This window comes from Zonotrichia albicollis, chromosome 3 (assembly GCF_047830755.1).
Source record: "Zonotrichia albicollis isolate bZonAlb1 chromosome 3, bZonAlb1.hap1, whole genome shotgun sequence".
Classification (NCBI taxonomy): Eukaryota; Metazoa; Chordata; class Aves; order Passeriformes; family Passerellidae; genus Zonotrichia; species Zonotrichia albicollis.
Window position 1 is genome coordinate 12494066 of NC_133821.1, and position 27260 is coordinate 12521325.

Here is a 27260-nt window from a genome sequence, read left to right on the forward strand (position 1 = left end):
AACTTTCTTTTGATTGAGTGAAGAGATTTCTGGGGGTAAATTAAGAAATTATCCTCTGGAGAGTTATTCATAGCCAAAGTAACACAGAGGCTTGAAATCACTCTTGTAAGGGTCCTATACTCTGATTAATGCAGAAGTAATATTTTAAATACCATCCAATATCCTTCAGAAGTTGCTGTTGCACAGCAAATCAGTTTCTGCTGATAGGGAATATTTTGCTTTATTTCCCCATCACACTAATGGAGGTCAAAAATAAATGGATGTGTTATTAATTTTCCTAATAATTTTACAAGGCAGCTTTGCCAAAAGTGGAACCTTTGCCAGCTCCCATCCCTCCTGCACTCCCCAGTGGGGCTCCACTCTGAGCTGGCCTGGGATGGGAAGTTTGCTGTGCCCACAGAGATGCTGTGGTTGCTGCCCCTGGCCCACACCACGTTTTGGGGCTGGCCAAGAGCAGGGACAGACCCAGGCACACAGGGGGCCCCACACAGATCCCAGCTGCTCTGGGCAGGCTCACTGGCATGAGCTCATTATGGATCCTGCTGGACTTAATTAGCTGGGAGCATCAGGCTCTAGCTTCTTGCAGGGATTGCCATGCAGAGCTCAGCAAGGAAAGGAAATTGGATACCAACAAATGTAATTGCACTGGATCCATGCAGTGCTCCGTGGGGAAACAGCATTTGCATCAGTGGTTGATCTCAAGAACTGGAGGGGAGCAGTTTCCTGCTATTCCACTTTATGGGCACTTCCAGTCTGTATCCCTGGCCAACACTTTACCTCTGGAGTCCCAGTCGATGTGGGTGATGTAGCTGGAGGCACCTTTGCAAATGCCAACCCTCTTGCTGGTCAGGACGTTGTAAATATCCACAAAGTTATCGTGGGAAGCCACAGCCAGGTACTTCCCTGATTCTGCAAGGAGGAGACACCGAGGTTATTAAAGGGTAAATTAACTGATACTGGTGTGGTTTTCACCACTGCAGTGAATTCACCAGGCAGGGTGGGCCTGTTCTAGGGCAGCCACATGGAACTGAGGAGTATTTAATGCACGGAGCACACACAAAGCCAATCTTCCTTTGGGACATTCAACCTTGCCTAGACAAGAGAAACAAACTGCAGGATAAACTCTCCTCTTCCACTTTACCACGTGGTTGTACCTCGTGAAAACTTTATATCCGAGATCATCTCCTTCCTGTGGTGGAAGGAGACCATGTCCTCCACCGTGTCGGCGTTCACCACCAGGAAGCTGCCGTCGTTCAGCCCGACCGCCAGCGCCTTCCCGTCCGGAGAGAAGGCACAGCAGCGCCCGCCTGAGGAGGCACATGGAAATGAGCCTGTCAGAAAAGCTGCGGCTGAGAAAACCAGCAATGAACTGCAACTGGAAGGTTTCTACATCAACTATGTGATTTTAAAACGGATTTGTTGTCTCTTGAAAAAGATATGTTACAGAGGGGTGTGATGGATGCTTCGTTACAGGGTTGACAATGATTGAATCCCTTTAGAAACAGGGTTATTGCAAATACCACCTTCCAGCCACATTCTAAACACACCAATGGCACAAACAAAACAAAAAAACCCCACCCAAAACACATAGAGAAAGGAAATTTGGATGAAAAATTCAAAGATTCATTAAAGGCAGTGTATCTCTGCCTCAGCATTATTCCTGACATACTCTCCTACAGCTCCCCTCATCCATTCCCAAGTTCACCTCTCCAAAATATTTAACTCTGTTTTCCCCCAGCCAGTTAAGGGTTCCTGTGCTTCAGATTTGTCACTGAAAATGAACAATTTAAAATTTCCTGAGAGATATCAATGAATTAATAAAATAAGAGTGATTTTGAGAAGGCAGCATTTCAATATAGCTTATCTAATTTTATAGAGAGGAGAGGAAAAGTGTTAATTTTAGAGAAGTTGGTTTAACAGGTAAAGCTCATATTGACAGCAAAATATGACTGTGCTCAACTGCAGCCATGATATTTTCTGAAAAATCCTTTCCTTAAGATTTTTCCTCCTGAGAAGCTGGGAGGCCTCAGAAACAAAATGTAAACATTGATTATCTGCTGCTGTGGGATGCAACAGGTGCATCTGTGATTGGTTCATGTGGTTTTTTCTAATTAATGGTCAACCACAGTCAGATGGCTCAGACTCTCTGTCCAAGCCACACGCCTTTGTTATCATTCCTTTTCTATTAGCTGGCCTTCTGATGAAATCCTTTCTTCTATTCTTTTAGTAGAGTTTTAATATAATGTATATCATAAAACAATAAATCAGCCTTCTGAAACATAAAGTCAGATCCTCGGACCCCTGTGAACATGGTCACACACAACATGCAGGAAATTGTACTTTTGTCTTTATAAGGAAATTCCTTTATGTCAGCAACGTACTGGCCTTAAACATTCCTAGGCAGGAAAGTGATTCTGAGGTCAACTCATTCCCCTTGAAACTGGGGGAAAAGATACTGAGGTTCATTTTATTATTATTCATTACAATAGATTACAGTCCTTTTTCTTCCTTCCCTTTGCACTGACTTGACACATGCCAAAGCCAATTTATTTCCTGTGCTCCCAATTTCTTAACGAACGTGTCCTTTGCCTAGGCAATTAATGAAGTGCCCAAGAGGCAGAGAGGGAGCTGCTCCAGGAGCAGGGGATCCCTGGATGGCCAGGCCAAGGCAGAGTTACCTTTTTTGAGTTTCCTCACTGCCAGCATGCGGTGCTGTGCTGAGAGCTCCCAGATTCGCAGCGTTTTGTCGTCGCTCACCGTGGCGCACACGGGCAGCAGGGGATGAGCTGCCAGGCCCCACACCTCCCCCTCCATGTGGCCCTGCAGGAAAGCATTCCACACAAGAGGAAATAATAATAATAATGCCTGTGGGGCTGTGCAATAGGGGCTGACCTTGCCCTGCCCCATTTTGCAAGTCCCAGGCAGTGAAGCTGGGGGGGTATCAGTTGTTGGTTTCTCTGGGTCTGCATGAAGGCACTTGAGATGGTAGCTCATGTTCAGACCCCAGTGTTTATTATTTGTTATCAGTAAAACAGTCTCACTGCTGTGAGTTGGGCAGCTTTTCATTAGAAGGCACAAAATGGCCAACAATCCCTGTTCCAAGGTCTTTTAAGACTGAACTATCCAATTAAGAGCTGACACCTGGATTATTTCCCTTTTAACCCAATGACTGATCCCACAGAGCTGCAATATGGACTTTTCTGTCCAAAATGCCACCCAAACCCATGGAGAAGGAAGAAGAAAGCCAGGATGACACCCTGTGCCCTCCATCTTGCTTCCATCCAAAACATACTAAAAATCCCAGAACCTAAATTTTTCACCAAGTGACACACCTACACTGCTCTCTATAATCTATTTCACTCTTTTGTGGATTCTAGTTTATCTTGAACTCTAGGAAACTTTCTCCATGAGTGAGGGTCAAAGCCAGTGCTCCCCTGGGGTCAGCACACCCCAGAGCAGACAGGGAAATATTCCCTGTGCCTTGGGTTTCCACATAAAGCCTTCACCATCTCCTCTCTCCAAAGCTTTCTGCACTCCAAAAGACCTGAACATTTGCTCTGTCCCCCCAGCAGATGTCTGAAACACTCTTCCATACTCCCCTCCACTATTCCTGGCTCTAATTCCTGCTCTTCCAATATTCTCCTTCCCAAACTTCAGATTAATAGGGAACAGTTACACCCCAAACAGGACTTTATCCTGAAATCCTAATATTGGCTAATCCTCAGACTTTATGTCCTTTTTTAGATCCTTGTTTGCCCAAAATGCACATAATATTTTGTTTTAATCTTGCCTCAGATTCTCAGTTTTCCAAGCTGTTAATCACTCTTCCTGCTTTTTTCCAGCTTTCCTTCAGCTTGCATACAGTTTGCTGGCACTGCATATCAAGGTTAAATAATTTCTTACTGCTCTCAATCTGCATTAGTGGATGAGTTCAGTGTTTTATAAAACACAGCCTCACACATCTTGGATATGCAGTCATGCAGGCAAGACAAATTTGAAGGATTACTTCCTGTGATCAAAATTTACTGAAAAAAGAACACCAAAGAACCAGCATTTCATAAAAATACAGGAAATAGTTTGCTATGGCAGATCCATACAGTACCTGAACAAGCAGAGTCATAGGCCCACTTTTATCAATTTCAAGGATTTCTCCATTTTTAGTTCCTACCAGGATGTGCCCATGTCCCAGGCTGATGGCTCGGATGGAGGGGTTGTCCTCTAAAAGCAAACCTGAAGAATGTCAGATTTAAAATTGTTTTTTAAAATTTCATACTCCTTGCAGTTTATATATCATTCAAATCTCTTCAAAATCATGAACATGAGATAAAACTGCCTGATCAAACTGCCAGATAATCCATGGATTCCTTAGTAATGCAGGGAGGGGAGTTTGTCTGTCCTGTGGCAATACAGTGACTGATATTTCACTGCTTGAACAGTGACAGGGACTGAGGGAGCTCCAGCACCTCAGAGTAATGCTGTGATTACACATCAATATCCCTTTCCAGAGATCCACACTGAGGCCTGGGGAATTTAAAGTTCTTTCCACATCACAGGGAATGTGGCCAGCCAAGGAAACCAGACTGACTTTGGAACTGCCATACTCAAGGCTGGGGACATTTCTCCTTAAAATCATTTCACCAATGAAAACAAAGCTCAGTGTTATGAAACAGAGGAGGGAATAGCAGAACAAACTATAAATGACAAGGAATACAAGAAATACATCTTCTATGGATCAAGCCAGAACATTCCAGCCCAGAGTAAGCAGTGTGTTGCTGTTCCCTTTGGCTTCTGGTAAGATGTGACACCCAGTCCCCACCCTTTACTGCCATTTACCCCCCTCCATGCACACACTGGAAGCCAATACCTTTAGAACTAGCAGAGAGTGCTGCTCTTTTGATAGCATATGTCTTCAGACACCTCTCAAACATGTCATCCCAAAGGGCCACAATTCCATCTTTTCCACCCGTCACAAAGCCCTGCACAGCCACAGGAGCAGAACACACACAAATGTCAGCACTCGTGGGAGAGATTCAAAAGGACATGGCCAAAGGCACAATAAAGCCTCCCCTGCGTTTTATTCATGTGTCAAACTAAAAATACTGGAGTCTGTACCTATGAGGGAAAAATTCAAGTGGACAAGAGGTGGAGTTGCTTTTCTAGGCTTATAAAGATTTACAACCACATGGAGCACACACTGCTGTAAACAGAAATGCTGGACCAGGGCATCTGCCTGCATGTGGGAACAGGGGATGGAAAAATGTGATTTACCCTTACAAGAGGCAATGGCTGGCAGTAACAGCTTCTCAAGTTATTCCAAATTCAACTGACTTAACAGATGCTTCAGCCCAAGTTCTAATAATGCATCAGGGACCAATTCTCTCATTAATTCCCTGGGTAGAGTATCTGGGCCAAGTGAATGCAGAAGAGCATAAATAACTAACCAACAAAAATCTAAGTGAAGAGGATGTTCAGTGCCAAGATCAAACAGAAAAATTGATAGGAAAGCTGGGAACAATCAATTAGGGCCAGAAAGGATTGAGCTACAGGGATCTTAATTGACCTTGATGTATAAAAATGTTAATAGCTAACATTCTTCTCATCCTTCACTTCTACAGTTGAAACCATAACCTCAAAAGGGATATTCCATTATCAACATTATCTTCAAATTGCCAGGGGCAAAACTTTGTCCTTAGCTCATTTGTGTGATGCAGATATTTTGCCATAATTTCTTTTATAGATGTATTGATGCAACTGAAAGAGAATTCTTTTGTTATCTGGAATAGTTAACTCAAAACCCAAAACCTTTGGGTTCTGAGTCTTAATCAAGACGTTATCTGACATCTTGACTAAGACACAATGATAATATTATTAAAAGATCATGATAATATTATTAAAGGACCATGTTTCATATTTTGGAAACTGGTAATGCACAAATGTTTTTGGGATCAGCTTGAAGAGGCAATGAGTGTTACCCATTACTCCCTGTGGTTTACATGAAAACCACACTCCTGAGCAGAGTGAGAAATAAATTTTTAATTTTTAGAGGTCAGCAAGCTGCTGGTCATGTACCAGCACATGGAACAAGGTGCTTACAAACCCAGGTCTATCAAATAACAGAGCTCATTCCTATTGGCTTTGTTTTGTGTAAACACCTCTAAAATCCATGGGTGCCACAAAAATGCAGGTGAAGAAGGTGACAGATACCTTGTCCAGTGCATGCATGGCAAACACGGGTCCATCATGAGCTTTCAGTGTCCTCAGCAGCAGGGTGTCCTTCCAGATGTAGATGTCCCCAGTGGCAGCCCCGGAGAACACCAGCTCCTCCCCGCGGCCGTACGAGACGCTCATCATGGTCTCCAGCTTCCCCACGCTCCCAAACGTGCCCCGCTTGGAGGTGAAGCCCCCACCTGCAACAGCAGCACAGGCCTTGCTCTGCCTGGGCTGTACAGGACAAATGTTTGACCCCAACATCTCCTGGGGCTGCCTGATAATGGAAATGCACAAGGGAAAAGCACAACCAAAGGAAGTGAACCCAGCAGTGACAGCTCTGGAGCAGATCAGCCTCAGGTTTTCAGCCTGCCTTCCCCAGCAGGAGATAAATTTGGTGAGGAATTGTGCAAAACCAACTACTGCAATGTCTGGTGTAGCTATGATATCTTCTGAAAAATCCTTTCTTTAGGATTTTTTCTCCTGAGAAGCTGGGAGGCCTCAAGAACAAAATGTAAACAATGATTATCTGCTACTGTGGAATGCAACAGGTGGGTCTGTGATTGGCCCATGTGGTTGTTTCTAATTAATGGCCAATCACAGTCAGCTGGCTCAGACTCTGTCCAAGCCACAAGCTTTGGTTATCATTGTTTCTTTTTCTATTCTTAGCTGGCCTTCTGATGAAATCCTTTCTTCTATTCTTTTAGTATAGCTTTAATATAATATATATCATAAAACAATAATATAATATATATCATAAAACAATAAATCAGCCTTCTGAAACATGGAGTCAGATCCTGGTCTCTTCCCTCACCCTCTGACCCCTGAGAACACGGCCACAGCCTGGCAGGATGGATTTTGCCCACAGCAGCTTCTGCCATGCTGCTTCTCTGCAGAGGTGACCCCAAGCAGAAGATTGGTTCAGCTGTCCCCTGGCACCCTGAGCTTTTGGCAGCAGGTTGCAGAATAAATGGCAGGGTCTGTTCCTCCAAATCACCACAGCCTTGCTTTGGGTCAGAAAGCAGAAGCAGCCATGAGGCCACGAATCAATGCTTAGACAAAAATACACATAAATTACAAAATATCATTTGTACAGGTGGCCTTGTGTCAAGGCAATGTGGGCTTTACAGCTGACACCACACTAAGTCCCCACTCCATTGAGCAAATCTGAATTAAAAATCACCATTTTTATTGGAAAGAAACTGTTCTTGGAGCAAGATGCTGCTTAATGCACATTCCCACCATGGAATTTGGCAAACAGCAATGCAAATCTACGTGATCACTGCAAAAATAACCTAAAGACTGAAAAAAAAGCAGAAAAAAAAATTATTTATCTGAGAGCACCTGAACCACTTGAATGCTTAAACTTTGGTATGAAGTGTAGGAAGCTCTTGAAATGACCTAATTTTGAGTTGTTCTGAGTACTTGTGTCAGGTGTACACATCTAAAAAGTCATGAAGAAGAAAAAATCCAGTCCTGAATAAAAAATATCCTCAATCGGAACCTGATTTTCTGGGAGCCAAGGACGCTTGTTTAGGAGGATGTCTTAATATGATTAGAATCTAAACACAATTAACTGGAAATTCTTTCCAAGGAGGAAGGAATATTATGACATTTGCTGACTCAGAGGTGGGTTTTAACCCCTTTAATATTTTGGTAACTGGAAAAGTGCTTAACTAATAAAACAAATCTTTAAACTGGGAATATGATGTTCCTGTATTAAAAATATTCACAAATTCCCATGTTAATCAAATATAAAATATTCAATACAGTACCTGTTTGCTGCCAGAATTTGATGTGCTTCATCCCAACTGTGACCAGTCTGTCCACATGATGTGGATTACACTTCACCACAAATATTTTATCTTTATGGCCCCTGTAATAGAAGCAGACATTTTAAAAGCTTGGCAAAAGATGACTTAAGATTTCAAACTAATTAAATCATTGATATAAATCATTTCCCCATCTAGCAAAAAGTGGAAAGCCATATTTCTAATCTGCAAGGGTTTACTTCTGGGATTTTGCCTCATGGAGCTGGCAGGAGAATTTGAGCACACACCATGTGGGGACTACAGAAATGTGGGGAATAAAAATCCTCTCCCACTGAATTTCAGTTCATTTAAGTCATAACAAAGGAGCAGGCAATAAAGGTCAAGGCAATTAAGAGAAGACAGAAAGGTCAAGGTAAGTATTTAAGTGCATGAGAACTCAATAAATATTAAAAGATACTCTGACAGGAAAATTGAAGAAATGTTTAATCTGTGGGCTTCAAGACGGAAAATAAAATCACGAATTATAAAATTGTAGCAGTTCACTCAGCAGCACATTCACCTCCAGGTTTAGTTCTTGGGTAACTAAAGTTATGCTCGCTGATGTATTTATGGGAATTTTCAAGCTTGGGTCTTATCAAAGGAAAAATTATTCCCAGGTGTAAAGCGTGAATTAAATCCAAGTCAGGGTTTTATAAACCCCCCCAAAGCAGGAAGCACGAGCTTTTCACTATAATCTGCAGGTTTGTGCAAGGATTAAGTCACATTTTCCTGACAGGCTCAGCAGATGTAGGAAATCACATGGTTCTGAAACCTCTCTGAGGGTCAGTATTCCATTTTAGTGGGAATGTCTGGATGTAAACCAGTCCTGGCCACCTTTGACACCTGCAGCACATCAACCTGCAGTGCTGAGGTGTTTGGTTCCAACTTACTCAACAAGGATTTGAATGGAATTAGACAGGAATTAGGAGAGCCAGGACAGGGAAACAAGCTGCATAATTTAGCTCTGAAACAATTAAAGCAAATAAATAATAACGTTCTTAATGTTGCAACAAAAAAAAAAAAAAAACAAAAAAAACCAAAAAAAAACCAAAAAACTTGAGAAGTCATGCTGAAATAAATCAGCCTAGAAAGATCAAGCAAAAAGAACATTCACAAAAGCAAATCTAACTGCAGAATAAGCATAATGAGTGTCTGTATATGGTGAATGGACAGCCATTTTCCAGGTTTATATGGGTCCATATGATTGTAAGGAGATGCTCTTTCATTCTTGTGTGCAAAGGCCACGGGAGGGCTTTTGTGTCTCTCTCTGTCCTCCTGCGCTCACCAGAACAGGGGAGTTGCATTTAGGCACTGCTAGAATTTAAACAATGGTTTAAACTGCAAGGTTTTAGAAGATACATTCATTTTTCTGCTCTCTGTGAGGACCTTGCATATTTTGAAGATATCAGATGAGCAATAATAGATGCACTGGGTACCTGCAGCATTACATGGTGAAAAGAACCCAAGTGCTCCATGTTTTATCTGTCCTGGGAGCAGCAGCACCAGGGAGTGACACAGCTTATCATTATCTTGTTTTTAAAAGCTTAAAGGTCAGCGTGGGAATACAGAAAGTATTTCTTTGCTTGCAAGTCAAGCACAGTCTGTCTGGGGACAGCAGAACTGGGATTGCAAAGCCCAGGAAAATGTCACGTTTTACAGCACAGCCAGGGCTGTTGCTAAGCAAAGCCTGCAGCACAGATTTTAGACAGGATTTAAACCCTCACTGCCTAATAAACTGGATGTCTGAGATGAAATTGTGCAGCTAACAGACTGTGGTACACACACATGGAGTAAAACACTGATTTCTTCAGTAATGGTACACTACTAACAGAGACTGCTGCCACCAGAAAATCTCATTTCTTCTGCAACATGTCACCATACAGTAATTAAAGTAAATTACCTTTCACAGGCACTTTTTTGCAGCCATACTAACAATTTCTACTGAGCAGTGCTACACTACGTGGTTGCAGAGAGCACATGGAACTCTCTCCTTGCCTTTCTGGTACACACATCCACCCTCAGGAATTCTGCTCAGTCCTGGTGACCAGGGCACACTTATTTTGTCCAAGGCTGAGACAGAAAGCAGGTTCTCAGACAGTTTGATTCTCCTACACTGAATAACTATTATTGCAATCCAACAGTTGAGTACAAAACAGCAAACATGTCACTTTAATCCAATTCTCTTCCAGCACTGGTCCCTTCAGGAAAGCACAAAGGACTCTTCACTGTCAGGTTAGCAGCTGAGCTTTCCATTGGAAATTGGAAGAAGAAATAACTCAGAAAAAGCTGGCTCAGAAGGAAGGCTGGATCAGCAGTGATTGAAATACATATATACAGAATAGAAAGAACTTTTTTTTCTTTTTAGAAAGTGATCTGGTGATTGATGGAACCCAGCACATCATGGAGCACATAAAGGAAATGACACCTCTGGTGACTTCTGCCCTAAGCCAGGACACAAAACTGGAAGAAAATATTAAACTTCACCTGAAAAGCCTGAAACAAACCACAGTGCCAATGTGGCTCTCCCAACAGAAAGGATAAGAACTCCTGACAGAAATAGTTCACACATTTTCCAAACACTGGGCTGTGCATCCCCAGGTTTTTAATCTGGGTATGTTGCTCTGAAACACCATCCTGCTTTCAGAGGGGAGCTCTGCTTTATTTCTTTGTTCATAGGAAAAATGTGAATGATGCTATTCAGAAAAAAACTAATCAGAGGGGATTTTAACCCGTGGGTATCCTTACCTGGTTGTTGCCAGCTTTTCTCCCTTTTTCCAGTCCCAGAACACAATGGCATGGTTATCATCCAGCCCCACAGATGCCAAACATTTCCCATCAGCTGCACAGAAGCAATATTGAGTGTTAAAGGTGCTGAGGCTTTAGCTGAAAATGTAACAGGCAATGAACCAACAATCACATTGCAAACTGAATTTCTAATGGGGTATTATAAATGAAGCAAAAAAACCCCCAAACTAATAGTTTGAGAAATTGGAGACACAAAGCATTCCTATGTGCTTCCAAGGAAAACAGGGAAGATCAAACAAAGCAATGAAATTCAATTCATAAATCTCAAGCACTCTAAATTCATGTTCCATTTTATTTGAAATATTTCTGATAGATGCTTCTTTTCTTTGCTTGAAATGGTGCAGAGGTTTACCAGTGTATGAGATGTTCATAGGCAGGGTGATGAAACTATAAATATGATATAAAATTTTAAGGCTAAAAATAACTGCTGGCTATCTTCACTTTCACTGCAGGAAAGACACAGCAGGACTGATAATGAGAGCAAAGAAAGCCAGAAGAGAAAATCATCCATAATTCAACAGTACCCAGGCACTCTTGCCACATGTATAAAATAATGATAAACACAACCATCTCTAACAAAGTTTTAGAGACAAACTTCTGTGCTGACATTCTACAAAGTTTATAAAACTAAGCCATGGTTATATCCCCTTATGATAAGATAATTTACAGGGTGCAGGAGGAGCTGATCACCTGCCTGGCTTTTTTAACTGCACAAAAGTCACAGCTGGAGGGAGCAGAGCTGAACAAAAATACTGATCTGGAAATGGGCTTCTCACAGAAATGAATGGTGTGAAGGACTCAGCTTGGGCATATTTGACTTCAAGGAGAAAAAGAGTCATTGATATAAATTACTCCATCAGAACTGCTGCAGAGCTCACAGGGCTGAGTAAATTCTTACAGGCTTTAATGACTGAGTCCTACTAGAAGCAAGTCAAAAAGGAGAAGGGGAATTTAAGAATCAGTAGGAAAGAAACAGGACCAAGTGGAAGAAGCAGAACAAGGTAGGAAGAAATGAAGTGAAAATACAGGACAAGAAACCAAAACTGAGTTCATTTTAAAAATCCTCAAAAAACACAACAATTTAATCTTTATGCACTTGAAACAGGAGGTTTATGCATTAATATGGACTGTAGCCTCCAAACAATATCCCAAGGTATAAAAGTTAAATTAGCCACCAGAGGGCACAGCCAAACGTTGCAGGAATGAAACGATCCTCAGAATCACAGTGTCCTGAGAAGGGCTGTACAAGCAGGACCCAGCTTTCAGAAATGGGCAGCAGGTGATGGTTTAGAGAGAGAACTGGGGGAAACTCAGCTGCTGCAGCAACTGCAGCCAGAAAAGGCTGGGAGCTCCAGGTTTCTATCTTTGAGCTCCAAACAGTGTGATCTGAACCTGATTGTGAAAGCTCTGTTATTAAGACAATGCAAATCCCCTGCACAGGGCAGTGCAGCCCCTGATCCTGCAGGGAGCTGCACATTTGCCCAGCTCTGTCCTTGCCCATGCCAAGAATCCCAACTAAAGCCAGTCAGGAATGCAGGGTGTGCATGATTCTCAGGATCAGGTCCTAAAGCAACACTGTAATGTTGAATGGTTGCTACTTTTTAAAAGACATTCAGTATTTTTTTACAGATTTATGCCCACAGAATACTTGGCCAGTTTATTCTTTACAGGCACATGGGTTCCAAGATCCAGAATATTCCCACTTGGACAGGAATTTACTTGGTGTTAAAAATGCAAACCACAAAGAATTTTCAAATACAGGAATGTTTGTTCAATTAAGGATCTTATCAAGAAGTTTTTTGACATCTGTGCACATTATCTAATACCAGTTAAATCATTCTTATCCATTTTTCTTCCTTCTGGCACTTTATCTCTTTTCAGAGTGAGCTTATATACCACAGTGGGTCAGCAATTTTACATCTGAATTTCAGCTCTTGGATGAACACCAGGGTTCCTCTCCTGATAATGGAATATGACTGAGTTCCACAGATTTATCTTTGTGGAAGTCAAACTTCTTTTGTATAGTCTTGTCTTACAAATGTGATCTACATCCTAATGAATTCTTACCCCATTTCTGGAGAGCAGAATATGAAATAAGCCGTGTTTAATTGAAAAAAAAATCAGATCAAGCAGAGGATAGTTCAGATAAAGTAATCTCTTAATTTTTTTCATAGAGAAGGGAGAATGAATTTTCAAGCCCTTTTATGAAGATACAGAAGTATTTAAGTCCCCACCATATGGATGATATTCTTCAGTATTGCACACATGAATTATCCCTTAAAATCTGAGACAGCTCAGGGCAGCCAGCTTGGAAAGACAAGTGGGAGAGACAGCAGACAACTGTTTGTCATATTTACTTCTTCTGTAAACTCACTGAAAAATGTGGCAATTGTTAGCAAATGCAAAGAGTTGGATGAGCCCAGAGGTGACATTTCCAACTCATTCATATGCTTTGAGTCACCATCCTGCCTGCTTGAAAATTCTCACAGCACCATGTAGAGAGTGACCAGAATTCCAAGTGCACACTGGGTATTATCTATGAGACACCACCCAAATCAAACATTGACCAAGTGACCAAAGGCCCATGACTGATTTCACTACACACACTGCTTTTATCCCAACTCAGCAAGCTTCCATGTAAAATTGGTACTGCCTGCAATTTTACACCTCTTTGAATTAACACTGCATCACAAGGATTGCTTTTAAATTCATCATTTAGATAAACATAGGCTGTGGCTCACCTGAAAAATCCAGTGCACACACTCCTCTCTGGTGCTGGCCTTTGAGCAGTGACAAACATTTCAGGGTCTGGGTGTCCCAAACATGGATAGCAGCATCTCTTCCAACCTAGACCAGAGGGTTAATTGGGCTCTCTGCCCACAGAAGTTCAAAGCACACCAATAACAGTAATTAGCATTATCATACCTTTAAAACCCTACAGAGGGTTGTCATTTGCCCTATTTTATCTTTTTCAAGATTTATTTTTTCATTTAGAGAAATATCAGTGGATGGTCTCTAAAACTATCACTATTCATAGTATCATTTATCCTGATTTCTGAATGAATATGTATACACTGAATACATCATAGTACCAGATATCAGAAAGTGCCCATCAGCTTTTATCTAAGCAAGGCTTTTGAAAGCTCCTACAGTACAAAAATACTGCAACTGAGTCATGGAAGTCCAAAACCTTCTAGGAAGAAGATAAAATACAGCTCCTGTGTTTTACATGAGAGATTAAAAGTAAATATAAGACTTTTGAAGGCCATAGCACAAGACTGGCAATGTTTATGTAGGAATGGTTTCATAATCACCTCCAACAGTTTCTGCAGGAAAATAGGAAACAACATTCGGTTTGCCCGGATTTAGGAGGAAACAATACATGTGAGGAAAAAAGAGAATGGCATTTTTTCTAATTCTATACAAAAACATGATTGCAGTCACTTTGAACTCCCCACCTGCCCAGTAGCCACATAGTCCTTGATGGGGTGGATGCTGAGGCTGAGGATGTCGTCGTCGTGGCCGAGGTAGAGGCGCTGCGAGTGCTGCTGCCGGTTGTACACGACGGCCACAGCGGCGATGTGATAAACCACCTCCCCTGCCTGGGTGTAGAACAGGTTGTTCCTGCAGTCATAGCCCCTGTACCTGCAGCAAACACCAAATACACACCTGGCTGCAGGAGATGTGATAAACCACCTCCCCTCCTGCAGTCATAGCCCCTGTACCTGCAGCACACACCAAATAAACACCTGGCTGCAGGAGATGTGATAAACCACCTCTCCTGCCTGGGTGTAGAACAGGTTGTTCCTGCAGTCATAGCCCCTGTACCTGCAGCAAACACCAAATAAACACCTGGCTGCAGGAGATGTGATAAACCACCTCCCCTGGGATGTTCCTGCAGTCATAGCCCCTGTACCTGCAGCGCACACCAAATACACATCTGGCTGCAGGAGATGTGATAAACCACCTCCCCTCCTGCAGTCACAGCCCCTGTACCTGCAGCACACACCAAATACACATCTGGCTGCAGGAGATGTGATAAACCACCTCCCCTCCTGCAGTCACAGCCCCTGTACCTGCAGCACACACCAAATACACATCTGGCTGCAGGAGATGTGATAAACCACCTCCCCTCCTGCAGTCACAGCCCCTGTACCTGCAGCACACACCAAATACACATCTGGCTGCAGGAGATGTGATAAACCACCTCCCCTCCTGCAGTCATAGCCCCTGTACCTGCAGCAAACACCAAACACCTGGCTGTAGGTGATATGATAAACCACCTCCCCTGCCTGGGTGTAGAACAGGTTGTTCCTGCAGTCACAACCCCTGTACCTGCAGCACACACCAAATACACATCTGGCTGCAGGAGATGTGATAAACCACCTCCCCTCCTGCAGTCACAGCCCCTGTACCTGCAGCACACACCAAATAAACACCTGGCTGCAGGAGATGTGATAAACCACCTCCCCTGCCTGCGTGCAGAACAGGTTGTTCCTGCAGTCACAGCCCCTGTACCTGCAGCACACACCAAATAAACACCTGGATGCAAGTGATGTGATAAACCACCTCCCCTGGGTTGTTCCTGCAGTCACAGCCCCTGTACCTGCAGCAGATACCAAATATCTCATAGCTGCTCGGGAAATCTGTGCTACAGATTTGTGTGTTAAAGGAAAGGAGTCCTGAGGCTCCTCTGTGATACTTCTGAGCTTGAGCTCAGAAGATCTTCTCAAGGGTTACTTTGCACTCAATTCCTAAATCAGCACTGATTTCACAAAAAGGCTCCATCTTTTACATAGAATTGCGTCCAGGTAAGCTTCACGAGGAACTGGATTGGAGCAGAAATCGATCAGGCATTTGAACAAATCCCAGCTATTACAGAGACTCCAGGAAACACCAGGTGTAGTGAGCAACAAGTATAAAATGTAATTTCATAAAACTCAACAGTGATTTATTATTTATCAGTGTTACATGCTTCCCCTGCTCTTTAACAAAGAGAATCATGGGATGGTCTGTGCTGGAAGGGACCTTATGGATCACCCAGCTCCACCTCCTGCCATAGGCAGAGACATCCCCCACTGCACCAGGCTGCTCAGAGCTCCACCCATCCTAAAACAAAACTGAAAACAGAAAATCTATACCTGATACTCTAATAATTACCACAGGAACAATGACAAATTAATTGTGGGTAAGCACCACAAAATGCTTTGCTTATGCTCTGATATGAGTTGTTAGAGCACCCCAGCAATGTTAATCAATCAGAAATAACAAATATTATTTTTGTTACTGTACCCATGGATAAACTGCAGCTTCAAGCTGTCCTCGGGTGCTCTCTCTCTCTTAAGGAAGGGCACAGAATGGTTTTTCTCTTTACTTTGCTGTTTCAGCTGAGGTAGGTCTTCTTTGTAAACCTAAAGAAGAATTGCTGAAGTTAACTGCACGTCTCTGCTTTTCTGAATATTTGTGTGTGTGAGTGAAAGTGACTTTAATAATGAAATTTAATATATGCTAATGTGATGTAGAGTGGTTACAATGCAGAGGCAGGCACTATTGTCCCCAGCCTTCAGATGATAATAAATGTTTCCTGAACAATGAATTCTCCTGGCCTGAATGGCCCAGAACAGCAATCTGGAGCAGCAGCAGCAGAGTGGAGTCTTTCCAGAATGTTCCAGTGTCACTGAGTGAAAAGCAATGTAAATGGTGACTGGTGGTTTTTAATTTACTCTGCATTTCAGTGCCCAAGCTCAAAGCTGAGCATGAACTGCTTCTGTGTCAGGATTATGGTGAAATGCACAGGAACCAAAACCACTTCAGTGATCTGCCAACACATCCACAACCCCAAAGTACAATTACAGATCTATAAATACACAAAATACTTTCCATTTAAACACTTCAAAAATGCCAAAACTCTGTGGAGATACTAAAGGTGTTTGAAGCATTCTTAAACAAAATCCATCTCAATGCAGAAATGTAGCTTTAGCAGCTTTAGTGTTTGTTTTCTGTGCCCACATTCCTTGGACAAATGGACAATGAAATTGCCACTCCCACAGAAATCTACCTGACTTCCAAGAAGCAACACCAGATTTTTGGAAGAAAAGAGAAAAAACAAACAAACTCAGTGAAACAAAATATGGGGCATCATGTTCTGATGCATCTCAAAATGTAGAATCCTCTCTGCTGCTTCAGCCATAATATTGAAAAGAAAAAAAAAAACAAACCAAACCCCAATTCTCAAAATAAGATTAATGTTTTTATTTCCCTGTGCTTTTGTCAATTATTTCCTTTAACAAAATGCCAAATGCAGCTTCTGCTTGGGGCTGTCTCCCATTTCCCATGAGAGATGCTATTTTAAAGATGCTCCTGGTTTTCCATGCATTAACCTGCCTGGAATATTGCTCTTGACCTGCCTGCAATGATATTGTCACTTGCAGTTTTTAAACCCAGATGTCCTTTTTGACACACAGACAGTGTGGAGGAGGAAGATGGCTGATTTGAATACAGATGGAAAATCAGGAGGAGAGGAGAATGACCAGCACTCCAGTGAAACTGGGAGTGAATGGAAGGAAAAGGAGAGAATTTGGCAAAATCCCTTTCATCTGTCATTCATGATTGATCCCTGTAATAAACAGGTGAAAGAGGCTGTTGGCAGAAGGACCTATGCAATTTATTGTAGTCTAGAAAGTGAGTTGAAAAGATAAAGGATGCCCTTGCTTCAAGCCTGGAATATTAGAGGTGAGCTTCCCACATCCCAGAAAGCGGCCCCACACCAACCATTAAACCCCTTAAATCAACATGAACCAATTTATTCTGTGATTTTCCCCCTCAATACAAGATCCCAGGAATTTCTGAGGAATTTCTGACCTTTCCCCATTGCAGCTGAGAGCTCACTGGACAAGGGGACCACAGATCCTGGAACCAGGTTCACTTGTAAACAGAGTCCAAATCAGAGTGATTTGGCTTGGGAGGGACCTTAAAGATCACCTTTAAACCCCCAAAACACTTCTAAATTCTTTTCTCCAAACCCTTTCAAATTCTCATCTCCAGCTCAAGGGTTTATGTAGATTGGTTGCATAATCAGCTGAATTCCATCAAAATAACTGAGAGCAGTCCATGAGTCAGCAGCAAACTTCCTCTCTGTGCTGAGCAGGGATGGGAACCTGCCAGGTAATTGGCCCTGGGAGTTATTTCACACTCACCTGGCGATCATAGTTGATTTGAGCTTCCTGCTCAATGTCAGAATCCAGCTCTGGCACGTCAGATAAATCTGAATCTGATTCCTCACTGTAGGAATCAACACCACCCTCTGCTTAAAAAAAAAAAAAAAATTAAAAATCTATATATTGAACACATAAAAACACAGGAAAATAGTATGTGACATTTTTATATAATTGAGACTATGGGCAAAGCAGTATTCAAGAAATCTGGAAGCTCAAGCAGCTTGTAAAAGTCACGGGGGCTGACTGAATGTGTCAGCCTTCATTTCTGTCTCTCCTGTTTCCCTGCCCGGGGCAGGAAGGTGGCAGAAAGAAACAAAATCACTGAGCAGCTACTGGTACAGTTCCAGCATCAGAGAATTCTGCTTTCAAAACAGGGTCTGGAGAGCAGACACACAGAAATGACAAATAAAAGCTTTCACTGATCATTCTTTGTGCTTAAAATATTTGCTGTAATTTAGATAATTTACCAAATTGTGCATGTACAGAGTGAAACTTTGCCCTTCTGCTGCAGGGAATCCCAATTTTAGCAACCACCATGACACAGTTCATATGGCTTTGGTAGGATATTATAAAGATCATGACTATAACAAGAAGAATATCTGAGGTACAGCTACTGCATAAATATGAGAAATTTATTGTGAGATACGTGAGATTGCATTGAAAACTAAAATTAAACAATTAAATGTGTAGTGTGACTTATGAATTCAAGTTAGATGGTTAAGGTTGGAAATTTAATTATCCAGTCCCTCTAAATGTCTTGTTTCACACACTTTGAGGAATGCTGTTAATGTATTCCCAAACACAAATATTGCAGACTGCAGCAGCTTTTAATGTGGCCCAAACCCAGGCTTGTCTTTGACAGCTTCAATGTCCCAAACATGCTGAGTATATGCAATTCCAAAGAATTATGATTTTTTTTTCCTGCTAAATCAATAAGAGCTCTCCCAGCAGTGCAGCATCCTGTGCTGATTTAATTTAACAAATACTTGAACAGAGATGATGTTTACCTTGTGGAGAGGCTTCCAGGATGCCATTGGTTATCCCTTCTGGCACAAACCTCCACTGAAAAACGGAGTGATCAGCACCTCCTGTGCTCAAAACCCACTGGAAATCGTGGGACCAGCGCACATTGGTGACGTGGGCTGAGTGGCCAACGTATTTCCTGAATTTAGCTCCTGGAAACAACAGGAGAACTGCTGCTATGTGAGGGAAAAATTAACCTTCTACTAATGAAGTTAGGTTCCTAACAGAAACATCTACTTGTGAAAGTTGAAAACCAAAAAATAATCAAATGCCTCATTTGATATGGTGACACAAAAGTAATTATGATATAAAAATAATGAACAATATCTTTAGTTGTCAGAAAAGTACTTCAATCTTGGCAGGAAGTACCAGACACACACAAGGTTTAATTTGCACCTTTCTGGCCGTGAGTGCCAGTGCAAACTCAACACATGCATTACATTTTGTCTAAAACACAAATTTTGAAAATATACTGAGATGTGATATCAAATTAAACACTGAAGCTCACAGAAAGGCAAAAGGTTTTTTTATTTGGATTGCTGGCTTTATGCCTGGCACAGTGCAAATCCTGAGGAAGCAGCCACACATTCCCAACACTTCTGAAAACAACTACAGAGAGGGTTCAAGTCTGCTCTCTGTATCCATTGATACTCACAGGAATTGTGCACTCACTCATTGGAATTTTACACCAAAATGAAAAGCCAACATTAGAAAACACATTGATACAGCGTTGAGGTGAATCTTGCATTTTCAGCCATACACAATTCCACCTTACCTTTCTTTAGGCACGGAAATCTGAATAATTTCACCAGGCCAAAGTCATCACCAGTCACCAGCACAGAGCTGTTGTAGTTCCCATCCACAGAGTTGACATCTGTGATGTTTGTGTATTTTGGCCAAATTCCACTCACTTCAGCTCCTATCACACAGGTCCATGAAGCCCAGTGAATCCCTTTGATCTCATCTTTGCTCGTTAGATGTTTCCCAGCTGAAAATGTGCAGGTGAATAACCAATTTCATCATTTGCTTTTTAGAAACACTGTTTCGTTTCATCATATTTATCTGTGTGTTCTAGCTGTAATTAATTTTTAACCTCAATTAAGGAGAGTCACAATCTTCCTTTAAATTACTGTAATCTCTCATTTGTGATGTGTGAGGACAGCACACATCTGAGGAGTTCTAATGCAGCTGCATTAGAAATAATTAGAATACTAATGAGAATTAGTATGCTAATTAGGATTGGCATGATAAAACCATAAGGAAGTGGAAAAACTTCATAATTCCAAATCTACCAAAGAAATGCCTTCAGTAGAAAGTACTGTGAATAGCAAGAGTTCCTAGAATGCTTTCAAGTGCTAGAAGGTTAATAATGCACAATTCTAAATCATGCTCATGTGCTAGCAGGAGTTTTCATCCACACTGAGTCCCTGAAATGTGAGCTCAGTCAGCCATTCTGTGGCACTTTTTACTTACAGGGGCTGTTTTAGAGTTGATTGAAGGTTGCCAAACTAGCTCAAAAGAGCCCAAAATTTTATTTCTAAAGTTCTCTTCTGCAAAAGTTTCCTCTAAATATTAGAAAGCATTCTCAAATAAGAGTGAGAATAAGTCAATTAGTTATCAGTGTTGCTTCTACCAACAAGCTTTTACATTGAGAACCTCAGCAATTCAAGCTGACTCAAACAATTCTCCTATTTTTAGTTATAATCTTAAAAACATTCTGATCACTAACAGGAATCATTCATCAAGGAAGGACAATAGGGACAGAGGCTTTGGTAGATACCTAAGAGTGAGCCAAGCTGTAAATGTTGCTATGAAAAAAAATGCAATTTACACAGCAGAGACAGCCTCTCCTTAAAGCTGAGGATATTGAAAAAATGAGCAGTGGGTATATCTCTATGTTCCAGCCAGGAAACTCCACTTTCACCTATAATATTTGTATCATATTTGTGGCGTTCTCTTCAAACCAAAACCAAAATTTAATCATTCATAACACAAGCCCCTTGTAAACTTACAGGGCATCTTGTAGAAGAGCCTCTCTCCAGCACCATCGTTGGTCTGCAGGAACTTGCTGTCCACAGACCAGTCAATGTGGGTGATGAAACTGGAGGATTTGCTGCATTCCCCAATTTTTTTGTATCTCTGGGCCACGGCGTAGATGTCCACGGGCCCATCGTTGGAGCCCACGGCCAGGTAGGAGCCATCGGGGGAAAACTTCATCTCATGGATCACCTCCTTGCGGTCCTTGATGTGAACCACCTCGGTCATGTCCCTGCAGGGCCACAGGACACAGTCACAGCTGCACACCAGCAACGTGCAAGGCACAGGTAAGACACATGCACTGAATAATTTGTACAATAGAAATTAGATTTTGCTTGAAATATCCTTTTTTTTGGTGGATAATTTCCTATTGCTTCCATTGATTCTATGCATTTTTTAAGCAGCAAACAGAAACCACTCTGCCTGTCCACCATGTTCTCTTCACCTGCTCTAATGAAGTACTTCAGTACTTCACTGAGATACATTCTGTAAGTTTATCTTTTAAATCCTGACACATAGCACTGTTAAAAGCAGGGTCCTGAAAGGAGAAGCATTGATTTTAAGCATTTTTTAAGCAGCAGATAGAAATCACTCTCCCTGTCCACAATCATTCTCTTCACCTGCTCTAATGAAGTACTACTAGCAGCATCTAAGCCAAGTTTACTGAGATATATTTTTTAAGTTTATTTTTTAAATCCTGACACACAGCACCTTTAAAAGCAGGGTCCTGAAAGGAGAAGCATTCCTAACTCAACACAGAGATTTCTAGGAGGCAGACAAATGAACAAGGACAAGATAACTGGGAGACTGGGATGCTACTGCTAGCAGCATCCAACCCAAGTTAATTGAGATACATTTGGGAAGTCTATCTTTTGAATCCTGACACAAGGCACTGTTAAAAGCAGGGTCCTGAAAGGAAAAGCATTGATTTTAAGCATTTTTTAAGCAGCAGACAGAAATCATTCTGCCTGCCCACAATCATTCTCTTCACCTGCTCTAATGAAGTGCTGCTAGTGCTTCAGTACTTTACTGAGATACATTTTGTAAGTATATCTTTTAAATCCTGCCATACAGCACTGTTAAAAGGAGAAGCATTGATTCTAAGCATTTTTTAAGCAGCAGATAGAAATCACTCTGCCTGTCCACAATGATTCTCTTCACCTGCTCTAATGAAGTACTGGAAGCAGCATCCAACCCAAGTTTATTGAGATACATTTTGTAACTTTATCTTTTAAATCCTGACACACAGCACAGTTAAAAGCAAGGTCCTGGAAGGAGAGGCATTCCTAACCCAACACAGAGATTTCTAGGAGGCATCAGACAAATTAACAAGGATAAGATTACTGGGAGACAAAGATGATTAACTTCTTTAGAAAAATAGTCACTGGGAAGGCTTTTAAATTAATATGAACAGCTCATTTAAGTTTTGTTAAAGCAGAGCATTATAGGGGTTTTGCCAGGCTTTTCCCTCCTATCAGTTTGGAGTTCCAAGTATTTTAAGTATATGTTTGGCAAACATAAGGAGAACAGTCAGGAGGAGGTAAACTCTTCCAGGTATCAATTAAACAGCTTTTGTGTTTTGAAATCACAGTGGAGGTTTGGCCATTTCACTCTATGGCCCATTTAAGGCTTTACCTGCTTTTGTGGGCCCTCCATAACAGCATTTCAGACAGAAAATGCTTAAGATGCAGCTATGTAGAGAAAAGCTTTCCACTTACACAAAAAATAGAATTCAGGTCTATCTTGAAAATACATGTTACACGTATTTTCATGTTACAAATGTCTTTTGATCACCAATTATTTTGCCCAGTATGTGTATGTCAGAAAACAAATCATCAGTGAAGATGATCGCTCTCCAAACTATGTTTTCTCTTTTATGCATTTTTATTCTCACTAAATACCTGTATAACTTCAGCCTACAGGAAAACAGCCAAACTTGAAAATCTTAAATTTTATCAACATTATTCCTAAGAATGAATATTTTGAAATTTATTAAAGCACAGATTTTCTCCTCTTTGCCAAACCACCACCTTTTAAAAGGGATATGGATGCACCTGCAATTATTATTTCTTTTTCTTCTGATAAGATACCCAGTGTTTTGCCATCTTACCTGACTCTGAGGACAATGAAAGAGCCATCCTTCATCCCAAGTGCCAGCTGGGACCCGTCAGGGCTGAAGGACACGCTCCGCACGGCCTCCTCCATATTGCAGCGAGCGATCAAGGCATGGTCAGCCAGGCTCCACAACCTGCCCCAAGGGGAAGGGAAAGCAGGAGGGGGCTTTTCCTGACTGCCCAGGGTTGGGGTGTCTTCAGGAGGAACCCCAAAGGTCTAACTCAGCTGGGAAAATCACTTGCACACACCCCTTGTGTTAATACTGTCTAAAGGATTGAGCTCCTTTCAACCTGAACACAACTGTGGTAGAAGAAAACAGAGTGAAGCTCAATTTCATCATCATTTGGTGTTATTTCCAGATTTCACCCATCTGATTGAATTCCCCAAAGTGAATAATAAAAATGAAGCTTCTGTAGTCAGGAAGGGTCAATGCAGCTCAGAGTGAAATTTCCACTGAAAGCACCCTCAGGGAAGATCAATATTCCAACCACAGGAAAGACTTTCTTGTCCTAACTCTGAATGAGCTAGGAGACAAAACTGCATAATGATTCCTTCATTCACATCAATGCAATTGAAAAGAATCAACCAGTAAAATGTGTCCTAAGACAAAGGCAAATAATGCCCCTATATTTTCCTGAAGGAATGGAAGGAGCTTCCCAAATCACTACAGGTTGGCCCATCAGATCTCAGCAGGCTGCAAGACTTAGAAATTTAAAGAACAATTGAAATAATGGGGAAAAATGCATAAAAGACCTCTCTCAGGGTAGAAGAATTAAGACAATACCCAACTATCTTTGTTTTGAGGATAGAGTAATCAATGTGATGTCCTGATAACACCTTCAGTAAAATATGTGAATTATGAATCAGCAGATGTGATTATGTGCTAAACTGGAGAAAAGAACAATTTGTGCAAGAACTGTAACGTGACACTGGGCTGAGCTGTAGAGCAAAGCTGGCCAGAAAGGAGCCCCCAGGCTGGATGGGAGATCCTCCTGTGAGTTCCAGTAAAAGCTCTGGGACAGTAACAATTCCCATTTTTACTGAAGGCACTGGCACCAAGGATGTGGATGCCACTGAGCTCAGCTCTGCACAGGGAGCTGGGAGGCTCTGGGAGCACAAGAGGCTCCAAAGGAGAAGTTCTGCTGTTGGCACTGGAATAAACAGCATAAACACAGCTTGGATGGAGCCTGAAAAGAAGGTGGAAAATTAAAACTGTTCCCAAAGACAAACATGAGATAGGATCAAGAACCTTGCAGTCTCACAAGGCAGAAGCTGTGAGCCAAACATCACAAGGAATGAACCAGAAAGGTTTAGAAAGATTTTGAAGAAAACACTAGGATACAATTATTGCTCCAAAATGTTGCTTCCACATAAATCAGTTTTGTCCAATACTCTGAAAGCCTAATTGCAAAATCTAACTCCAAACCCTAATTGCAGTTTATTTAATAAATGTAATAAAGAATTCTCTATGCCTTTAGAGAATGACAATTTTCCCCTGTTCCTGTGGTAAGAGATAGGGAAGAGGCAGCTTTCCTAATTGAGATGGTTTGCTTTGGAAATTTAAAATGTTAGAAACCTATATTTGGCTAGAGACTTCTCTCAGCTGGGTTAGGGAAAAAGCAGTCAATCCCCTTCTCATTCAGACATCCCAGACACAAGAACACCATCTGACTCACTAAATACTTTTATTTCTAAACCAATTTAGATTTCCATTACATACTCACTCTTTAAAAAATAGTGTGATAATCAAATACTGAGAAAATTTATCCAATGAAGGGCAATACAGAAACATCCCTGTGGATGCAATTTAAATATTACAGAAAAATTGTAGGAAAATCCTTTTGTGTACTTTCTTATCTTAATGAAAGTATTTACACATTTCACTGGAATTCCTCAGACGAAGCCACAGTCTATAAAAAATCCCAGTAGCATTCAAATGCCACCCTCTCTAGTGCCCAAACAGCCCAAAGATGTGTGATGTCAGGCAGTGAAATCCCTGCACATTTGAGAGAATGGCACATCCAAAGGCACCAGGGATATCAGAACTGCTCCAGCAGAGATAAGAATGGTAAGAGCAGCACTAATCAAGGTTTGATGTGCACACAGATCCTGCAGTGCTTCCTGGAGGGGCATGAGCTGGGTCAGGCTCTGAGTCAGCAGCTCCAGAGATGAATTACTCTGCCCAGCAAGGGATGAGCTCAAGACAAGAAATCCCATCTTAGAGGGGCTTATTGGCTTGAGGGCAGTGAATGCTAATCCCAGCTCTGCAGCCCTTCCTCCAGAACTGCCCTGCCCCCTGCCAGGACACTTGTGCCTGTCTGTGACTCTGGGCAGGCAAACCCCAGCAGAGGAGACCCCTCATGCACTGCACAACCTGAGAGGAATAATCCTCTGTGGGGAGCAGGCAGAAAACACAACTGTAGAGAACAGCTGCCAGTTCTGTGGGGCTCCCACTTGGATTTTCATCGGGGTTAGAATGAGATGAGGGATGGCAGGGATAGGAAACCAGTACAAGTGAAAAGGCTGAAAGGGAAGAAAAAAGAAATCCCAGCTGGGCAGCAAGCCTCAAGGCAGAGGTGAATCATAATGTGCAATCTGAAGGAGCAGGAATCAGAAGCTGGGTGTATGGTAGAAGATGGATTTTTGGCTCTCAGGAAAACCCCCATCTCTTTAATCACAGGTAAAAAATCTGTTACACTGGGCAGAGTCCATGCTCAGGTGAGAACACAGCAGCTCTGTGGGTGTGGGCTCAGGAAGAGTCCGAGCTGGACCTCCAAACTCTGCAGCCAAGTCTTACTAAGCACAGTAAAATGCTTTTTTTGCCCCAGAGGCTTATCAACATGCCAGATTTTAACACAGACAGGAAAAGAAGCATCCTTGACTTTGTGACAATGTCCACAAATATGTAGACAAAATTTAAAAACTGCTGCAAAGCCTGAAGACACAAGTGGAGTAACTAAACACAGGAACACAGAATATCCTGAGTTGGAAGGGACCCATCAGAATCACCAGTCCAGCTCCTGGCCCTACACAGACACCCCAACAATCCCACCCTGTGCATCCCTGGGAGTGTTGTCCAAACACTCCTGGATCTCTGGCAGCCTCGGGGCTGTGACCATTCCCTGGGGAGCCTGGGCAGTGCCCCACCACCCCTGGGAAAGAACCTGTCCCTAATATCCATTCGAAACCTCCCCTGACTCAGCTCCAGCTGCTCCCTTGGGTCCTGTCACTGGTCACAGACAGAAGCAATCAGTGCCTGCCCCTCCACCTCTCCTTATGACGTCGGTGTATTTTCATTAATCTCATTTTCTGGCATTTTAACTGAATTGGTTTTAGATCAGATTTCCTAAACACTCAAGGCTCAGGCAAATACCTTCTGAGTAAAACACCGGACAAAAGTATTTAGGCTTTAAGCTTGTTGCTTGATATTATCAGAAGAGAAATATGAGGTGACCAATCCCCATTTAGATCCCCTGTACACAGCAGGACTAAATCAATAATACAAGCAGAATATATAAATGCAGCACATTTTGAACATAAATTTGGATTATTTTTACACTATGTGCAGCACCCAAATATGAAAACTGAAGAGAAAAAACAATGTTACTAAGAAAAATATGGGGGGGGGGGTGAATGTTGTCTTAAGAGAGTCTTAGCCTAAGGCCAGCAAGTCAATCCATTACAAAATGACAATTTGAGGTGCATGTGCAGCAATGGAAGGAAGGAAGGAGCGCAGCCTTACCGCACAGAGCGATCGTCGCTGCCCGTGACCGCCAGAGGCTTCTTGGGGTGCACGGCCAGGGCCCAGAGCTCCCCCTCGCAGTGGCCCTGCATGATCAGCATGGGCTTGTCCCTCTCCCTCACCAGCACCTCGAAGATCTCGCTGTCCTGCGTCCCTGCCAGGAGCCTGTCGGCTTTCCAGCACACACTGCGGATGGACAGGCCTGCGGGCACAGCGGGAGCTGCCTCAGGGCACAGCCAACACTGCTGCAGCTCCAGATGTGAAATACAGAGCGTGCATTTGTGACTGGGATATGTGTGGAAA

The 27260-nt window shown here is 42.2% G+C and overlaps 1 protein-coding gene across 8 annotated transcripts in view; it reads right to left on the reverse strand.

Moving 5' to 3' along the window:
* EML6 (EMAP like 6) overlaps window positions 1-27260 on the reverse strand; it is a 93007-nt gene that overhangs the window by 24616 nt on the left and 41131 nt on the right. For 6 of the 8 annotated variants that reach the window (XM_074536697.1, XM_074536698.1, XM_074536703.1 and 3 more), the window contains 17 exons: window positions 26958-27159; window positions 23211-23348; window positions 21076-21332; window positions 19839-20051; window positions 19048-19215; window positions 18020-18126; window positions 16116-16234; window positions 14282-14468; window positions 13565-13670; window positions 10764-10857; window positions 7983-8083; window positions 6205-6407; window positions 4865-4976; window positions 4103-4230; window positions 2679-2820; window positions 1155-1307; window positions 778-909 (listed from right to left, as the gene is read on the reverse strand). In XM_074536697.1, coding sequence (XP_074392798.1) covers window positions 778-909; window positions 1155-1307; window positions 2679-2820; window positions 4103-4230; window positions 4865-4976; window positions 6205-6407; window positions 7983-8083; window positions 10764-10857; window positions 13565-13670; window positions 14282-14468; window positions 16116-16234; window positions 18020-18126; window positions 19048-19215; window positions 19839-20051; window positions 21076-21332; window positions 23211-23348; window positions 26958-27159 — 2562 coding nt within the window. Of the gene's footprint in view, window positions 1-777; window positions 910-1154; window positions 1308-2678; window positions 2821-4102; window positions 4231-4864; window positions 4977-6204; window positions 6408-7982; window positions 8084-10763; window positions 10858-13564; window positions 13671-14281; window positions 14469-16115; window positions 16235-18019; window positions 18130-19047; window positions 19216-19838; window positions 20052-21075; window positions 21333-23210; window positions 23349-26957; window positions 27160-27260 lie in introns of all 8 variants that reach the window. The other 2 variants (XM_074536699.1, XM_074536701.1) reach the window with 1 other exon arrangement.